The sequence below is a fragment of the Oculina patagonica genome, chromosome 1 (assembly GCF_052425735.1).
Source record: "Oculina patagonica isolate OP01 chromosome 1, crgOcupat, whole genome shotgun sequence".
Classification (NCBI taxonomy): domain Eukaryota; kingdom Metazoa; phylum Cnidaria; class Anthozoa; order Scleractinia; family Oculinidae; genus Oculina; species Oculina patagonica.
Genome location: NC_135758.1, coordinates 6490628 through 6509138, shown reverse-complemented (window position 1 = coordinate 6509138; position 18511 = coordinate 6490628). Strand labels below are relative to the sequence as shown.

The window sequence follows — 18511 nt, the reverse complement described above, 5'->3', positions numbered from 1 at the left end:
TAGATAATCAGTCAGCTCTATTTGTTGAACATTCGAATTAACATCGACAAAAAAACCTGACAATTTTGTCGTTTTCCCTTCTCCGCATTTTTCGCCAATCTTTGTACTAAACTGCTGACTCCATGTATCAAGTTGAAAATCAAAATGAACAATTGTTTCTCAATCGGCCACATGAGCGCACGAGTTTTGTTGTCGTCCTGAAGGAAGCGTTTGTTTTATAGATCATACGCGCGATACGAAATAAAGGAAAGGACAAGAATTCAAGGCAATTAGAATCAATATATACACGACAATTGTAGAACAAGCCGCTTCATGTTGTGAATGAATCAGTGTACACAGAGCTGTGTAAACTTCAACAATTATATTGATAGATCAAAAAGACGTCTGTATTGAATTGCACGGTCTTAAGCGCCTCTTGAAATCCCAATATGTACCCTTGATTCAATTCTTGAGCCGGTGAAATGTAATCATGTACAGTCTGTACAAGAAACAGATTTAAACGACACTATCGCTACTGAAGCTTAAGTCGGCGTCTACAGCGAAAAATAAGAATTATTATTTTCAGTAAAATGACATTTAGCGAGGGTTTCCTCCGAAACGACTCCCAGATATGTTTGTTAATTTGCTTTGGCTTTGTTATATCTCAGCTGGCGGTATTACGAAAAACAATCACCGTGTCAAAATGGCGGGAAAATAAATGGTCAAGGCGAGAGTCGATTGCTACCGCGAGTGGATAACGCGGGTTTTATACAAGGCGGTAAATTAAGACATCGCGTGGTTGATACGAGAAAACATCGTCCCGTAAACCTCTCGGTTTACTATTTTTTTCCTGCCTTGTCTAATTCCTAATAATGTGGAAGGAAATGAAACACAAAGACCAAAACATCTGCTACGAGAAAGCAAATGGACGAAGAAAACATTTACGGATACAATTAGTGACGAGTAGATTTTGTAGTTCAAGTTATACCTTCTGTGAAAAAGAAAATCGAACAACGCCAGTTCAGTGCAGTGTTGAGTGAAGTGAGATTCTAAAATTAATTGGAGAGGTTTTGAGGGAAATAATAAACAATATTTAAAAAACGAAGAAAAAGAAAATATGTTTACATGAAATACCCCGTGGGAATTTTCGCTTTAGGCAGCCCTCGTAGTGATAAAAACAAACAACTTCTATTGTGAACATGACATCTTTTTTATAATTATTCCGTTCCGCTGTCCTTTTTTTGTCTTTCTCGCACAAAAGAAGTCAAACGAAAGTAGATTTGCATTACATATACACTTGGCATTCAAAAGTCATCAACCGGCTTCTGTTTTTAGAAGAGTGCACATTTGGAATAAGTAACATGAAAAGCAACTTATAAATGAAGACTAGCTCAAGTTTGAATTTTAAACTTGCTTTGCCTTGCAGCACTAGTACTTAGATTTCAGCATTCCCTAAAGATCATATCTGGAAAAGTTTATAAAATTCATTGTACAAATTTTATATCTTTATGTGCGTTAAGTGTAGTTTATCGAAAGAATAGTATTTGGTCACAAAGGAAAATACATATTTTTGTTCCTGAAAATACTAAATGTGTATTTTAAATCTCATAAGAAAAAACATTTCTTTGTTCCAAGGGGGAAAGTAAACTTGAAAACTTTTTCACTCGTGAAACATCTTCTGTTACAAAAATCGAATAATTTAAAAGATTTCTTATCTGAAAGGAAATGTTTCTTTGTCACACTATGTCTCCCTCAAGCAACAAGGCATTGAAGTTGTTTGTTATGCCAAATCACGAAATTAATTCTCTGTTTTTAAATTACCTCTGTATATGTTCATATTATAAGACACAAGGTTTTATTTCACAAGTCAGAAGATACAATAATCCACGCTATTTACTAGTAACGTTTACAAATCATCGAAAATTGAGAAATAATTGACACAGCATGAAGTACGAATCTGAACTGCATGGGTTCTCTTTAATCGCTTCTTTGAAAATGAGTATTAAGACTAAAAGCTTTCTGAAACGAATGTTCTTTATGTGTGTTAGTTGCATTTGTGTCATGCAGACCTCGGCAAATTCAATGTAAGTGTCAAGGCTTTTGGCTTCAACAGACTGTAAGTAAAGAGGAATTAGCAAACAAAACGAAGATAGAAAGGAAAAGATACATTAATTTTAAGCAATCGGATAGCCAATGATAAGAAATCCCGCGATCCAAATTTATATACATATTTTTTAATACTTATAAATGTTTCATTGCTTAAAATCTGACAAATCCTATTACTCCGGTAGAAAAGAAAGCAATAGATACACCTGTACAAGTACAACCTGTCAAATCAATGTTTACAATTTTTTTTCTTTAGATAAAAAGTTGAAAATGTCTTGAAACAATAATCTCGCACTACAAGCTCGTATCTCAAAACTGAACATGAAAATTGTAATGTAAGTGTAAAATATTTTCTGTTATCAAACTTTTTATCCAAATATTGCTTATCAAGCACACCACTCGTTCGAGCAAGACACGCAATCGGTTTTTCGTTTTCTGAAAACTCTTCAAATTGAAACACGCCTTCAAGAGATACCACCAGATGAATCTTAATCACAAAATACCCACTCGAAAGATTTCGCACAAGCATTTTGTTTAAAATGCTTCAAGTACTTCAACACCTTTATTATATTTCCGACGGGTAAAATGCTTATTTATTGTTTTACTTTGAGAATGATTTCAATCCTTTGAATAAAAATTATTCCATTGCAATATGAACTGATGTACAGTTATTGTGGGAAGCCCTTGTAAGTAACATTATTTACCTTCGATGAATTTATCGACCGCAAGTCCCACCTACTAGTTAGTGAAACCAGGTCTAGACATCACATTTACTAAAATAAGTTTGGTATCTACAAGATTTACGCGAAATGGAACAAGCCTGTTACAATTATCATCTGGCATTAACAACACAAAATTAAAAGGAAGTCAAACGGAAGCAACGAGAAAAATTGTCTTTTTAAGTATAACCACATAAATCCGACACGTATAACTCTAGAAGTTTCCAATGGATGAGGCTAACCGCAAGGTTGATCCAATTTATTTATAATTATCAGTTATTCCTTCAAGTCGATCAAGTTTACTGACAACTTGTGCAGCATGTTTTCTGTGCTAAAAAATACTTAAAAGTCGTTGTGTTGAACTGCACTGTTACTTCTGGTTCAGCACTATTTCAGCAGTAGTGCTGAACTGCTTAAACGGTTTACCTAATATAGTGCACATTCTTGAATAAAAAATCTACAATTAATAATATTCCTAATGTTTTTATTTCACATGTTTCAAATTTAAAGGCTTTATTTTCAATTTAAGGCCACTTATGGCTTGGATAAGATAGTGGCAGTAGCTGAAGTAGTAGCAGTAGCAGTAGCAGAAGCAGCAGCAGCAGCAGCAGCAGTAGCAGCAGTTGCAGCAGCAGTAGCAGTAGCTGAAGCAGCAGTAGCATTGGAATTGGCAGCAGCAAAAGCACTAGTAGGAGTAGTAGCAGCAGTAGCAGTAGAGGTAGCAGTAGCAGTAGTAGCAGCTGTAGCATTAGCAGTATCAGTAACTAGTAGCAGCAGCAGTAGCAGTAGAGGTAGCAGTAGCAGTAGTAGCATTAGCAGTACCAGTAACTAGTAGCAGCAGCAGTGTCAGTAGCAGTGGAAATGGCAGCAGCAAAAGCACTTGTAGGAGTAGTAGCGGCAGTAGCAGTAGCAGTAGCAGTGGAAGTGGAGGTAGTAGTGGTAGTGGTAGTGGTAGTGGTAGTGGTAGTGATAGAAGTAGTGGAAGTAGTAGTGGTAGTTGTAGTATGTGAGTGGTGGGGGTGATGATGGTGGTGGTAGTAGTAATATTCGGCGTATCTGATTGGTTCTCTACTAGAAATAGCAGGAGACAATATACCACCTCTACCTTATTCGGATTTGCAATGCGAAGTTTATTCAAAGTTGCGATTGAATGGTGAATTAGCAAAATGAAGCATTCTTTTAGTATAATAATTTTGTATGGCAAGTGAAGTTTCATGGTGTGTTCTAGTAGACAAGACAATTCGGTTAGGGGGGGGGGGGGAGGGCAGTCGTAATCAAGGAATGGAAAAGTCTAGGAAAAAATTTCAATAAGGCAAACTAAACGCCATTTTCAACATACAAGGATTAATGTGGAGGATTAAAACAGGGAATTTTCGCACAACGTCTTTAGACGGGTGAGAAGAACTAGACATCAAGTCTCTTTGTCACGTTCGACGCACTTAGTAAAAATTAATAAAACTTAAAGATCGCTGTTGTATGAAAAATATCTTACAACAGCAATCTTAAAGTTTTATTAAGTTTTGATAAGTGCGTCGAACTTGTCAAAGAGACTTGATGTCCAATTCTTCTTGCTATCAAACACATTTCTAGCTTCGGCATGTGGCTGAATTTCTCAGAAACGTCTTTAGACGGGGTTGTTGATTTATAATGTGACTCCTGAACTCGAATTTAAGAAATCATTGTTTTGCAACGATATTTGAACTTAATAAAACTCTAACATAAACTGATTTCTTCAGGACGCGAAATTACGATTGAAAAGGTATTGTTCAACTTATAAACAACAATAACAATAACAATATTTTAACAGGAGACTCCGCTCACGGAGGTCCTACAACAAAAAACGGGAGCTTTAAGTGTCTTACAAAATTAAAAAAAATTAAAAATAGACTTAAAAATATATAAAGAAATGATTAAAGCTGATTTCCAGTCCGTACTGCGCAGACTCGGGGTTTGTTTTCGTTTTTGTTTTGAATTCGTTGAAACGTTACACTTCGTTGACAGCATACATGAAGTTTTTTAGTCCGCCATTACAGTTCACTTCGTTCAAGAATTTCCGATGAGCTGAAACGTCGGTTTGAAATAGCGTCAAGGTTCTTCTACTTGTTATTATTTGTTCTGCAAGGATATCTGGCGTTAATAATGAAGAAACAGGTAAGTTTGTCACGTAATTTTTAGTTTTGCTTTGTTTGTGAGGCTCACATAAACATTGCAGCCGAGATTGCGCAGTACGGACTGTAATTCATCTTTAAAGATATAAGATAAAAAATTACAACTTTATGTATAGGCTATCAGTCAAAAAAGAGTTCGTTAGTTTTCATTGTGATTTGCCGTGACTACTTTTGCTACATCCTATTAGTACTCGGTTTTTTAAACTTAAAAGATCGATTGCTTTCCTGAGAGTTGGTACATAAAAACATTATAAAACCGTTATTCCACTCGCGCCTGTTGGATACCGATAAATACAGATCATTTGGCTGGTGTACCTGCCTCGTGAAATATCCACGATCTCAGGACATACGCAACACGTGTTGGTCAAGAGAGGATGATGGTTAAATAATTCTTATTTCGTGTTGTCGAGTCTGAGAACAGGAGTAATCTTTGTGTAACATAGTGCTTGATTTTGGAAAGTTTAATTTTGAGGTAATCATGGTTAACTGTGTACTGAATAATACTCATCGCCTCAGTTAACGTTTCAATAAACTGGTTACATTTTTTTAAACAAGTCAACGAGAGGATTAAACAGAAATCGAAATAAAAAGAAAGAAAAAGAAAATAAATACTTCACTCACTCACTCACTCCCTCCGGCCCGGACTCTGGGCGGAGATAAAATAAATACTTGCCTTTATATAAAGAGAAAAGCTCTTTGACTTCAGCATTTAACATGACGAACGCTCTTGACGCGTACGGGATCAAATGTATAACAGCGAAAAAAGAAACAAGAACTTTTTGATGCCAAGAAATGAATTTCACAGAAAGGACAATTCGACCACCTTGAGCGGTGAATTTTGAAATTCCTATATAAGGTAAAGGATGTCAATATAGATTGCGGGCGTGAAACTGGAATGTTGAATCACTGAATGATTAGTATAAACGTTAACAGGAAAACCCAAAATGGTGTGTTCACTTCTTAATGAACGCCAGAAAACCATAATTTCTTATTACTTCACACTTTCCATAGAAACATCACTATGATACTTCGAAGCTCTTATATAATGAGTTGGAAAAAGAACCACAAGCAGATGAGATCTCATAACAGAGAGCAATATCTGGAGTTTTATTTGGAACCAAAAGTGGTGTTATATTAGACCTAGGGAACAATGTGGTTAATTCTGTGAACTTCCACGGACTGCCCTGGAATGCAGTCGAGCTCAAATGTGTAAAATTCATATCACGTAGTCTAAAGGACAAGCTATTAAAAGAACAAGGCAAAATGACTTTTTTTTCATGATGGTTGTGTTCTCGGTTTTGGCATATGCACAAAATCTTTGTCATTCAAAATCTCGACTCTCATATCAAGTTTTTTTTGCAGTGACACAGCTAAAATAGCAGATGCGTATGCTTGCTCATATCCTTCGGTGTCAGAGGCTAATATAAAAGAGATTCGAATACCCAGAACAAATTTAGCATGGACCGTTTCAAATTGATTACTGATGAATAAGTGCTAACAATATAAAGCACGTACACTTGACTCGAGCTACAGTTGCGTAACAATGAAAATACACCTCACGTATGAATTAGCCAAAAAAATTGCGAAAACTACATTAAAAAAATATTTCATAAATGTTGCAAATGTTGAAGAAATTGGCCCGAACGCTGATTCTGTTCTTTTCCGAGTTGACCACCGTGTAAAACGTTTTATTATTGACAAATTAGTTACATTTTTGGCATTTTTGCTATTTTTCTTTCTCGAGATTGCGCCTACAACCACCGTCACGCCATTTTGTTAAGAATAAATCATTTATGAAGAACATCTACAATTTGATATCGCAACAGTTCAAAAACATTCATGTTAACTCTAGAAACACGTGTCAATTTATCTAACAGCGTTTGCACTTTGAAACCACTCGACTGATTAACTGCTAAACTCTCTTTACTTTTCATATCAATTTTAAGCGAGCAGGTCATGAGAATGAAGGTTGTGATCACCTCTTAAAGAGTAAACGAATGTCTTGATTGAAAACAAATTCTCTCAAGGGGAATTTTAGAAAATTTATGCAAGTATAAGGAGAATGTTAGGGCAGATCATGCAGTCATGTAGTACATGTGCTTACGAAACTTCCATGCATGTTTTATCGATCATCCATTTAATTCAAGAAATATATATGGTGCAACTCTTAAGATGTTAGTATCACCGTCATTAGAGTGAAAAATATTGTGCAGTAATTATAACCCGTGAAGACGTTTTAAATACTTTAAAAAAGGAACGGAATTGAGAACCATAAATGTTCGATTTGACTTTGGACATCTTGTTAAGACCATGCAGTTTTTTTTTAATGCCGATAGATTTTATTTTCCATTAGAAATAGAGAGGTTACCATCATCATCATCATCATCATCATCATCATCACTAAATATTGATGTAATGATGTTTATTATGCTATTTTGTGTGATTCATAACTTTTGAATCTGTGCATGAAACCCTAGAGTGGGACCATTCAGATGACTTTCATTTTGTACTTAAAAAATTACACTGTACATGGTGCTTCCAACTTTCTTTATGCCTGTAGTTTAAAACCTTCTATGACCATTCAAATCACAGTTATTGAAAAAAAAACTCTCGTGTCACATTTTTGTCAAAACTCGAGTTTTTGACCATTCACAGCAATTGAAAGCTATTAAGCATTACTTTCACGTAGTACTGTTTATTCATGTTTTGCTGTACAAGAGAATCTAACTTTAGAATCTGTTGATGGAACCCTTTTCGGGCTCGTGTGTGCCACCATTCAAGTGAAACTGAGCAGTACTTCATGTAGTGCGATATATTCTTATTATACTTCACATGGGGATTCTAAATTTTTACGTGGTACCTTTATGGAGAGTGAAACTTAAGAAAATTTTCCAAAGTTTGAGCGCTGTTAGGCAATAGTGGGCAACTTGTAGTATACTCTCAACTCTTTTTAAGACGGACATCTGGTGTTGGTCCCGTCCCTGTCGTTTTTCAGTCATTTTACTGTAACTATGACTCCTTGTAAGACGGACAGTTGGAGTCGCCTCGACGTTAATTCACCCCTTTAAACCCAAATATCAACAAGCAAATTCTCCCAACTGGTCACCATATATTTATTATGGTAAGGTTGGGAGAAGTTATACTTGGAGGTTATTTCCTTTTAATCAACCTGTTAAGCCCCGAGTATCAACAAGCAAATTCTCCTAGCTGGTCAGTTATTATTGGAGGTTATGTCCTTTATTTAAGGTGGGGGTTCATGTGAACACAATGGTGAAAGCCGTTTTCCCACCATTTGATGTGGGTTAAATGCAAATATCTCGTTAGCGTTTCAAGCAATCCAAAAACTCTTTGCTCATTTCACAAATCTATGTTTTGCGGTGTTTTGTGAATGTTTTGGTGAATTTTAGGGATTTTTGAGAGGAGATAGTTTTTCTCAAAGGAGTAGCAAAATTGGGAGAAATAAGAAATATTGAAGATTTAGTGTGATTTAACAATTAGAATTTGCAGTTAAAAATTAGTAGGTGGACACCAAACAGTCTCCTGACAACCTGGAGTGCTCTTGCGTTGGGGTCAACTGTCTGGTGGTGTTTCAAAAACAATGTTCTATCTCCTTTTCTTTCTTAAAACCTTCTAAAGTTTCACTCAAATTCACATTTACCTCCGTCTTAATGGCCTTTACCAGTTCACCCGAGTTAGAAGTAATGAACAAGTGACTGGCAACTCTGCCTTAGGCGCTGTAAAGTATCCAGATTTTTTATCGTTTAAATCAGTTACCCTGATATTCCGTTCGAAATTAAATTTTACAATTTCGGAAAAAGAGATATAAAACTCATATCTGTTTTTGTTTTTGGCCCCACTGGCTATCACCATGCTAGTCTATCATTGCGAAATCCGGATGCAGTAAAGAAAGACTTCATAAAAGCAGGATTACAAAGGAATAACATGGACGCCTTTGATTTTAATCAAGTTGGTGCTTTAAGTGAAATTTCACAACTTGCAAAATGCTGTCTAATTTTGACAAATATCGACCGGAGGATCTATACCAGGTGGAAAAGTAAATCGGTAGAATTGTTAAGCATATGATACACAATACAGCCCATTCTAATATTTCTTTGTGGCAGTTTGTAGCATTTTACGAGTTAAATTACATGTTGTGTAATGAAGTCAGCCAGAGCTTAGTTCAGTTTGTTGCAATGAGATCTACAGACTAAGTTTAGTTAGCTGATTGCTAATCAGAACTTCCAAAGTCGTTTCATTTCTAGAAAAGGTTGCTTTAAAGATCTGTCTCATATACTTGCTTTGCACGTTTTTAATAAAAAGATATGCGGGGCAAGTCTAATTAATTTTATTTGTATCTTTCTTTTAATAACAACAAACATTCACGATATAAATTTAATAAAATTTGTTGTTGCCAGTTTTTTTTAAATCTGCAAGTTTAAGGGCGATCGCAAACTGTTATCTATACCAAACACAAAACCCAAACACTTTATTAGTTTTTCTTCGTGATAACACAAAGAATAGGCGGAAATATAAAAAGAAAAAATTGCGACTTCGCGACGCCAATTTGGAACACAGCCGAACAAAATCTCACCATTGTTCTCTTTAGAAAAGATGTGCATTCTTTTATATATATTAAATGGTACAAAATGTTCCGCTATGGAACACAATTCAAGAAATTAAAGATATCAGAAATATTCCACACGAGCAAGAAAGACGTACAAATATGAGGGAGAGCGCGTCAAACCTTAGGTAACAACTTTACCAAAAAGAGCCAAACGTGGGTTAGTTTGCGAATGAAACAAACGTTAAACTTTTTTTTCCGAGGCGAGGCCATTCTTGCAAGCACAAGTAGCTTGGCATGAATCTCAAGTTTGAAGAAACAAATTTAAGGAACAAATAGTGGCTTCGGTTATTTGGTTCAACCAGATACAGTACAAATTTGACTTTTTGATCTCATTTCGAGAGAAACCGTTTTCTAAAGTACATGCTGTAGTTCAAAATGAATTTTAGGTTAAAATGATTTCAAACAAGTTTGATTTTTATTTTCCTTTGTTCCAAATTTATTAGCATAATCCTTAACAAGAAAAATACAAATAAAATAAGTTTTAAATGATTTGGACCTAAAATTTATTTTAAACTACAACATATGCAAAGAATGCAAAACAAAGGTTGAGAGGAAAACTGAAGAACCAGCCTTGATTTTGCAATGTATCAAAGCTGCATGATTTATTCAAGAACATTTTAATTTCGTTTGAAAGCCAAATTTCACTGATACACTGTTGTTGTCATTGTTTGAGATATATATCTCATGGTTTACAGGCTTGCAACGTGCTACCAAAACAAGAATTTATTCAATTAATATTTGTATAACATTCGGCACTCTTGAAGTAACAGAGAAACAAAAGAAATCATCTAAATGCTTTTATTGGTACGAGAAAACATGATACTATGTTTTAATGTTTCATAACTTTTTTTCTAGAAGCGTTAAAACAACAAAGGCTTAGGATAGTGTACTAGTGGTATCAGTGATAAGATTAATAATGAATTTGCATTTTCTTTAACTCAGAAAAGAATGAAAGAATGCCTGGAGTTAAAGTGATTTTCTACCTGCTAAAGATATTAAAGGCAGAATAAATTTAGCGAAAAGCCTTTGTCGCCTAATTTGCAGAATCAAAGACAAAACAACTGCAGAAGGCTTAGATCAGCGACTAGAGGGCGGCTTCTAAAACGGATTATATCTTTATCCAGAGCTAGCAGTATCTAATTGCTTCATAAAAGATTCAGGAGCAAAAAATTACAAGCTTCAATCACTAGAGCAAGAAAATGAAGATCCAAATAGCCATAGAATTTCTTTTCCTTTTTTAGACGACAATGATGTTTAGTATCATTTTCTTCCAAGACAATATCACCCTTTTTTCGATATTTGTGAATGCATGATATATATTTTTGCTGTAAGTGGTGTGGGTCTTTAAATCCTTTTATTTCCAAGAGAGGTCAATGCCATTTTTCTCGTTACAATAGCAAACCGTAGTCGGGTAGATAGCTAGTAAGAATAAGAAATCATCAACTAAAAAAGTTCGCCTCGATATGCCTAGCTTTCTGGTTAAAATTGATTTCTCCAGTGTGAAAGTGAAAAGGGTTACGAGATCAAGACGCACCAAACCACAAGGACAAACAATATTGAGCCAAAAAAAAAAAATGCACTATATATCTATGATAGATGCAAATGCGGCCTGTACTACTGAAAACCTGAAAAAAAATTTCTGTTGCCAGTGTAATGCTCTACCACTGAGCTATCAAAACCACATGAGAGACCTTCAAAGCCACATGAGAGCGGTCGTTTATGGGTAAACCCTTTAATGGTGCACTGGCAACGCAAAGGTCGTGAGTTCGACTCCCGCTCAGAGCCTAAAAATTTTTTTTCAGGTTTTCAGTAGTCAAGCCGCATTCGCATCTATCATAGATATATATTTCATTGCTACTGTTGGACACACATTCACTTTATAAATGCCCTATTCTTATCTAATGCTTTTATACACAAAAGTGTGCATGCCCCAAATGAAAAGATCATGGTTTTTCTCTTTTCACAAGAGGCATTTTTTTCAAAAGACTTGGCGCCGATTGCGACAAAATTAACAAAATGGCAGTTTTCACCTATGTATTACGTACTTTATTCACAGCTCGTTAAAAAAGTACGTGCGCAATCAGGGAGCAGCAGAAGTTTGGGTGTTGGTTTCTAAAAGAAGGTAGACGCCGAGATAAACATTCAGCCTTCCAGGGTAACCAGAGCCAAAGATAAACTCAAACCAAGATGCTGGTTTGGACACATAATTATAAAGTTTTACAGGAATCACACGAATCGAAGCGGGGAAAACTAGATGAATGCACGGGTGCAAAAAAGTCAATCCTTACATGCAAAGAAATTTCAAAGTAATAAGTGACACCCATGCACACACACATTTGAAACTGTTCGTGTGAATAAAATTGTTCTTCTGAGCTGAATATTGAAAGTCAATGTAAACGAGATTGCTTCAGTCTTTATTACAATGAAAAAACGTGACTTTCGGGCAAATAATCGACAGAATACACCAGCCATGCTCGCTATAAAAAAAATAGACGGAAACCGGCAGCAGAAGTTACTACCCTTTTTCGTAGTTTTCAATTAATGTAATTTCCTGAGTTTTTCATAACAAATATCGTTTCAAATAACGGCAGGATGCGAGGGCTGGGATTATTAAAAGCAGCCATTATCAGTCTTACAAAACCTGCGACTGTGGTTATTGTTATGTTATGAAAGAAGCTAAATAATATGCCTGGAGCTATAATCGCTGTCCGAACTTGTTTCACCCACGCACAAATGAAAGCACGTCCCACTGTTAGGATCCGATACGGAAATTTTGCCAGTTTTAAAGAAAAGTAAAACAATAAAAAAGACAAAATTTTATACAAAAAAATTCACAAAGTTTTATCTACCTCGAAAATGTTCGGCTTTCAAAAGCACCAGATTAAACGAGCTTAAAGTAACTGATGGCATTAAATATTCATTAGCCGAAAATTGTGCAGTACATTAACTATACTTTCTTGTTACAAACCACAAATTGGTCGAGCTAAATAATGAGATGTTCTAGGGTAGAGCTAGAGCAGTGATAGAACGATGTGTAGAGTTTCTACAGATAGAAATGAGTTGATTTAAACATAGCTCTTTTTGCTACAAAATGGAAAATAACGAATTCAGTTTGGTATTGAGTGTGCTTCAATGAAAATCTGACGCGAAATAGCAAATGATATTATTTCAGAAAAAAAGAAAAAAATTCTTGATTTGGTGCAATGTTTTAGTGTTTAGAGAATTGCGAGAAGTTCGTAAGATAACCCATAGATCATATATACCAAAACTTACCCGACCGTAAATTGGGCGTGTGCCATTTTGACATCCTTTCAAAAACGTCAACTTGAAAAAAGGTAGCAAAAGATAAAACTAGAAAACAACCCTCTTCTTTTCTTTTCAGATCACATAATTCAGCTGCATGGCGGATTATATAAAGCCCATAGGACGTAAAAAAGATCTAACAATGATGCAGATTGCAAAGGATTTGTAAACAACAGGGCCGAGATAAATGGCGGGGATATGAATGCATATCTATCGCCAGCGTTTTCAAATTACAACCGGACAACGGGGCTTAGTTAAGGCGGAAAAAGGAAGGGCAGCTTTCATTTGAATGAAGTGGATTAATCAAACTGTTAACGAGTATCTCGCTGCATCTTAAATCATGCAAAACTGACTAAAACTTCCAAAGTTCTGTTTGGTGTCAAATTCGCATTGGCCACCAATCCGTGCTCTTTAGACAGAAGGCCTCAAACAAGTTTCCTCTAATTTGTATAAGTAAGGATTTTATTAACTTCTCTCGGACGGCGATAAGCCGGTTACAGTCTAGATGCAGGGAGAAGAGTCACAAATATTTACTCCTGAAATTCTCGTCGAACAGTGACGTAAAGTTTTGGGATGACTGATTCTCCTTTTATGAACATGAAAATCCTCCCTCATATGAACCGTTCTACCAAAATTAAGAATTTTGCGGTTATCGAGGCTTGGGTAAATGATAAAGAAGGGAAAGACGCCTTATCTTCTGCTGCCGGTTGCTCAGTAAGCTATGAATTACAAGTACCTGCCAAACGGAACTCTACCCAGACATAGAAAAGTCTTGATTAACGTTACCCCTCGTTCAAAGAAATTACTTGTTTAGAAACTGTGGAACATTATTAATGGTTTCGGTGTTTACTGAGCAGGCTAGCCTTGAAGTCAAACATTGCGTTAGCTGCTATTGTGTTAGTCACTAAGGTGGGATTGTAGTCGATGACTGTCGATATAGACAACAAGCTTAATTCCCTTCAAAGCAGGAGGTCCGGCTTTTTCGATACTTCCAACAAAAAGCAACTGACTGACCATCGAGCAAATAAACTTAAAACAGTTCACTTGAAAACAAGTCAAAGTACATTCTCACCTTTAGATGAGATCGTGTCCATGCTTGATACAAACTGACCCTTCATGTAACACGCTAAAAATGCAAGTAGGGGACGCTGCAACAGAGCTTTTGAGCTTCTAACCAAAGATGTCCTGCTGTGTTCACTAACAGAGAAGAAAACAGAAATGGATATCAATTAATTCCAAAAACCTAAATAAAATAAAGGCTTCCGGGCGAAGAATCCTAACCTAAGCCCGTTTCAAGATGTCGAAACAATGCTGATCTATTTTCCAAGCTTGTACGAAATAAAACACAGGCTGAATTGTCTGTCGAGAAACGTAAAAGATTACTTTAAACTTGATTATTTTTTAACGTAATTTCCTTTCGAGGCAGTACAGAAGCTGTTTTCACAGAGGGTAAAAATAACTGAAAAGCACAATAAAGGTAAATTGCTTTTGAAGAACTCACAGACTTGCCAAAGCGATTCAACTGAAACGGCTGTATTAGTTTGTTGTTGCAAAGGCGTAGAAAATTAAGGCCACAGAGTCTGATTTCCCTGTTATACATTAGCAAGTTATTGTCATGAAACAATTTAATGTGGACGTCATAAATGTGATTTGAGTTTTTTTCTTATTTTATCAATATCTGCCTTTAGGCACGCAGATGTCAGTATAGAAGACAAAAACATCTGTCAAACAGAAAGGATTTATTTCGCTCACTCGGTAAGACGGCCAAAGATAACTAAATCTTGAACAGAGAAAAGAACCTTCTCAAATATATCAGTTGGTGAAAAGTAATCTAAACAGTAAATAAGCGAGTTATTGCTGGAGCGTTAAAGATACTCATTTTTCACGGTTTGAAAGCCACCCAAAAATCTGAAAAATCCGAGCGTTGTGCTAAATTGAAATGTTTTAGAGGTGCTTTAAAACGAGAAGCTTTTACTTGAAAAAGAACGAAAACACAATGCAATTGACCAACAGAGAAAATTAAATATCGCTTTGTTGTTTGACTCTGCAAACACTACAAAATAACAAATACGGCGAACAAAATGAAGTAAATTACAAATTAACACAAGGGCGACAAATGGTACCGAGCTTTAAGGTTAAAGAGAGATTTGCGAAGTCCATGCAAAGCAAAAATGTTATTTCTTCAGGCGACCTTCATTGGTTTACCCGAATCTCAAGATGGGCAAAGAAAGATGCAATTTCATTATACTAAGTTGATAATGGCACGTATATATTTTTGGATAATCTTCTCTCGCATTTGCTTAATAATAGCTTTTATCCTTTAATCTATTTGCATTTGATGAGGTCCGCTTTTTCTGGTCGATATATTCACTTGTTTCGCGACGTGCGATTGGAGGGCTTAAAAGCAAAGGAAAAGTCTTGTAGCTATAAACTACTCAATGGCCAAAATGGCTTAAACTTACGAAAATGCAAATCAATTTCCAAATTCACACGTTAAAAGGTTTCTATTTTCTTTCTCGTTGCTACCCTGTGACCAATATCGCTGCCGTTTAAAGATTGTTTTCCCCTTTCAAAGTCGGTAGGTAACGCACACTCGTTTCCGAGCACTGAAAGAACGGACTTTGTTGGCCATCGCTCTAATATCGACAAACACAAAACGACAAACTCGCTTTGACTATTAGAAAGGATTAATTATCAGCAAAAACGAATATAAAGATGAACAACTGATTTTGTACAGTTCTCTCATTTGCGTTAATCCAAGACGAAACAGAGAAAACCCATGTTTTTAGCCCGGCGACAGATAATTGAAATGCAAACTTACGAACTAAAAGGCTAGAAAACGCGCTAAAAGTTTTTAGAAGACGTCTGTTTCTACAAAAGCAACCCTACTTACACGCTCTGCACTTAATAATATTTTGTTTGTGTGATATTCAATTTATAAACACGACAGCCTTTCACCAAACACATGCAAATTAGCGGAAGGTGTTTCGACACAAAAGAAAGATGTCACACCGCTACAGCTGATAATCGCAATTCACAGTTTACCCGTGAAAGTAAACACAAATACAAGTGAACATCCCTTTGCAACTTTAAAGCTCGAGTATACTTACTGTTTTGTTACACTTTCAGCGGCCCGCTGTAAGATTTTTAGAATTCTCTCCTCGATCTTTGTTGTGGTTTAGAAGCGCGCGAAGGCGTGTTCGCTCAGCCGTCAACTACTAGCGCGAAAATGAAAAATTAACTTTCCAAACCTGTACAACTTGGTGAAAGTTAGAGAGGACGAATATCGTACCTTAAAATTTTCACGCCTCGAGTATAAAGTGATCGAAGCGTACACTCATATATTCATTTGAATATCACTATGAGTAAAAGATAAGTGTTTTGTCTCTCGAAGTTTCTTGAAAAGAATAAAATTATATTCTCATTTGAGATCGGGTTCTTTTTCGCCACCAGCTTGTTGCTCCGCCTACAAAGACTGAGTCCTTGCTTATATATATTTAAGAGAAAAACGTGATCGAGCCTCTAAGGCTACCTCGCTTGAAAACCACCTGTTAATTTGCGTGGAAAAGAAAGAGGTCAGATTTCACTTTGGGTGAATTTTAATGCATGTGTACACCGACTTAATCGAAACTATTTGATATTCTGTCGTCTAGTGATATTTAATGCGAGAAATCCTTGGAAAATATGGTTGTATTTAAGAGCATCAAAATCGTGACCATACCCTAAGGGCAACCTTAAGTCTTTTGGGACTGCTATTGTACTACGTCGAACGGAGAAAAGCAACCGGTTATGCATGTGATGAAAATATTGTATTTCCGACAAAGGCCTCCGTCTTAACACGCGTACTGAAATGGCGTTTTGACTGTAAAAGCGTCGATTTTTTCTCAAGACTCACTCTGTTTCTAGAGTTAACTTAATTTGCGCACAGAGTTCCAGACACTCGCGCGGACTAAAGACTGATGTTTACCTCAGAATTTAATAAATAACACCGCATGTGGTAAAAGGCTTTAACTGTGCAAAGGATTAGAAAGAATGTTTAACTGAAAGAGAACGTGAAAGACCTTTTACGATATTGCGGCAAATGCGCCTCCGATGAATGAAAGAAAAATTGCGCTCCAAGGAACAGGTAGTGTTCAAAAGCAATTCTGTTATTCAATAGAATAATGAAAATTACGAATACAAATTGTCGTGTAGCAACAAAAAGACAAAATTCCCTGAAAGCAAAATACTAAACTCCTTTAATTATAATGCATTCACGTCGTAAACTGAACTTCACACAGATTTTAATATTTGCGACGCACTTAGGCGCTCAATAACCTTGAAACGTAATTTTTCACCTTAAAAGACTGGCCAACCGAAATGGAATGAATTATTCATAGAAGCCTGAAAGCAAGCGGGAAAAATGCGTTCTCTTTATCTTCACATGGTGGAAAATTGCTTTGTTCTTCACGAAATTTGGTTTTAACACTGTGTAGATATGAAATATGGACTAACGTTTGCTGAAAGTAAACAACGAAAAAGTTCGCTGATAAAACCCGCAAATCCTCGAAGTACAACAGCTTAAAAAATTTCGAGAACAGAGCGGACATCTGTCTAGTAGAGACAGTGTTGCTTCAAGTACTGAAAACATCATGGCATTAAAGTGTAATTCGAGGCCAATCTTCTTGTATTACTGGTATTGACAAATGTTTAGCGCGTGATTCCTCGTGTTTAGTTCTATAAGCTTCCGCGGAAGAAACAAGATCTGGCCACCAGAAAATGCGTGCAAAAATAAAGGTACGTAGTGTGTTATGAAGCTCGCAAAATTTAACTGCTGAAAGGAGAAGTAAAGATCAGTTGAGTGGAGTGATGGAACTAAAATAGCTGGAGTAAATCGCACGCGTTTGCCGGTTGAACAATCAAAGATAAAGTTCCATAAAGAATAAGGAATGTCAAGAAAATTTACTCGACTGGTCCCAGAATTAATTCGTTATTTTCTCTAAGGCTGCGATGCTTGCTCAGATTATTAATTCACTCAAATTTACGATAAAATATAAAATTTTTGACAAAAACATAGTTGAATTTTCCCTTCAAACTAACACTGAGCATAAAAGAGGCGACTTAGGGAGTGGCGTTGTAGTAAATTCACTGAAATCAGTGTTTGTGACTCGTTGACAGAGATCTAACTAACCCTAGATCGTTTAGATGCAATAAGGGTTTCGAATTCGAAGCTGGCAAATGTTCACATTTTCGCGAGTCTTTGGTGAGTTTGCTTACTACTGGATTGTTTTATAGTCAGGGAAATATTTCAAGCAGTGAACGGGCGGAACGCGACCTAAACACCGCGAAAAATCTGAAATTTCTCTTTGCAATTAAGAAGATATTGTTAAATATATGATCGTAATAAAGAGTAAAGAGTAATTTCTATGCTGTTCAATTCTCAAGCCTGCTGCACACACCGAAATCCATTCATACAAATAAAATACACAGGCAAACAAATCCGCCTCCAATAATGGGAAACGCTGAATATGTCTGAATTTTTAATTGAAAAGCTGATCCAATTTAAAGCGTAGTAACGACATATCAGACATATTTGAGAATAAAGTTCAATTCTATGACAAACACCAAACTGA

The 18511-nt window shown here is 36.0% G+C and overlaps 1 protein-coding gene across 8 annotated transcripts in view; it reads right to left on the bottom strand.

Annotated features, from left to right (window-relative positions):
- Nucleotides 1-18511, bottom strand: part of LOC144653147 (insulin gene enhancer protein ISL-1-like) — a 44707-nt gene that overhangs the window by 8297 nt on the left and 17899 nt on the right. For 5 of the 8 annotated variants that reach the window (XM_078513119.1, XM_078513072.1, XM_078513088.1 and 2 more), the window contains one exon: nt 13972-14096. In XM_078513119.1, the coding sequence (XP_078369245.1) occupies nt 13972-14017 (46 nt within the window). In that variant the 5' untranslated portion in view covers nt 14018-14096. Of the gene's footprint in view, nt 1-12869; nt 12919-13971; nt 14097-14400; nt 14488-16009; nt 16198-18511 lie in introns of those variants that run through there. The other 3 variants (XM_078513094.1, XM_078513102.1, XM_078513111.1) reach the window with 3 other exon arrangements.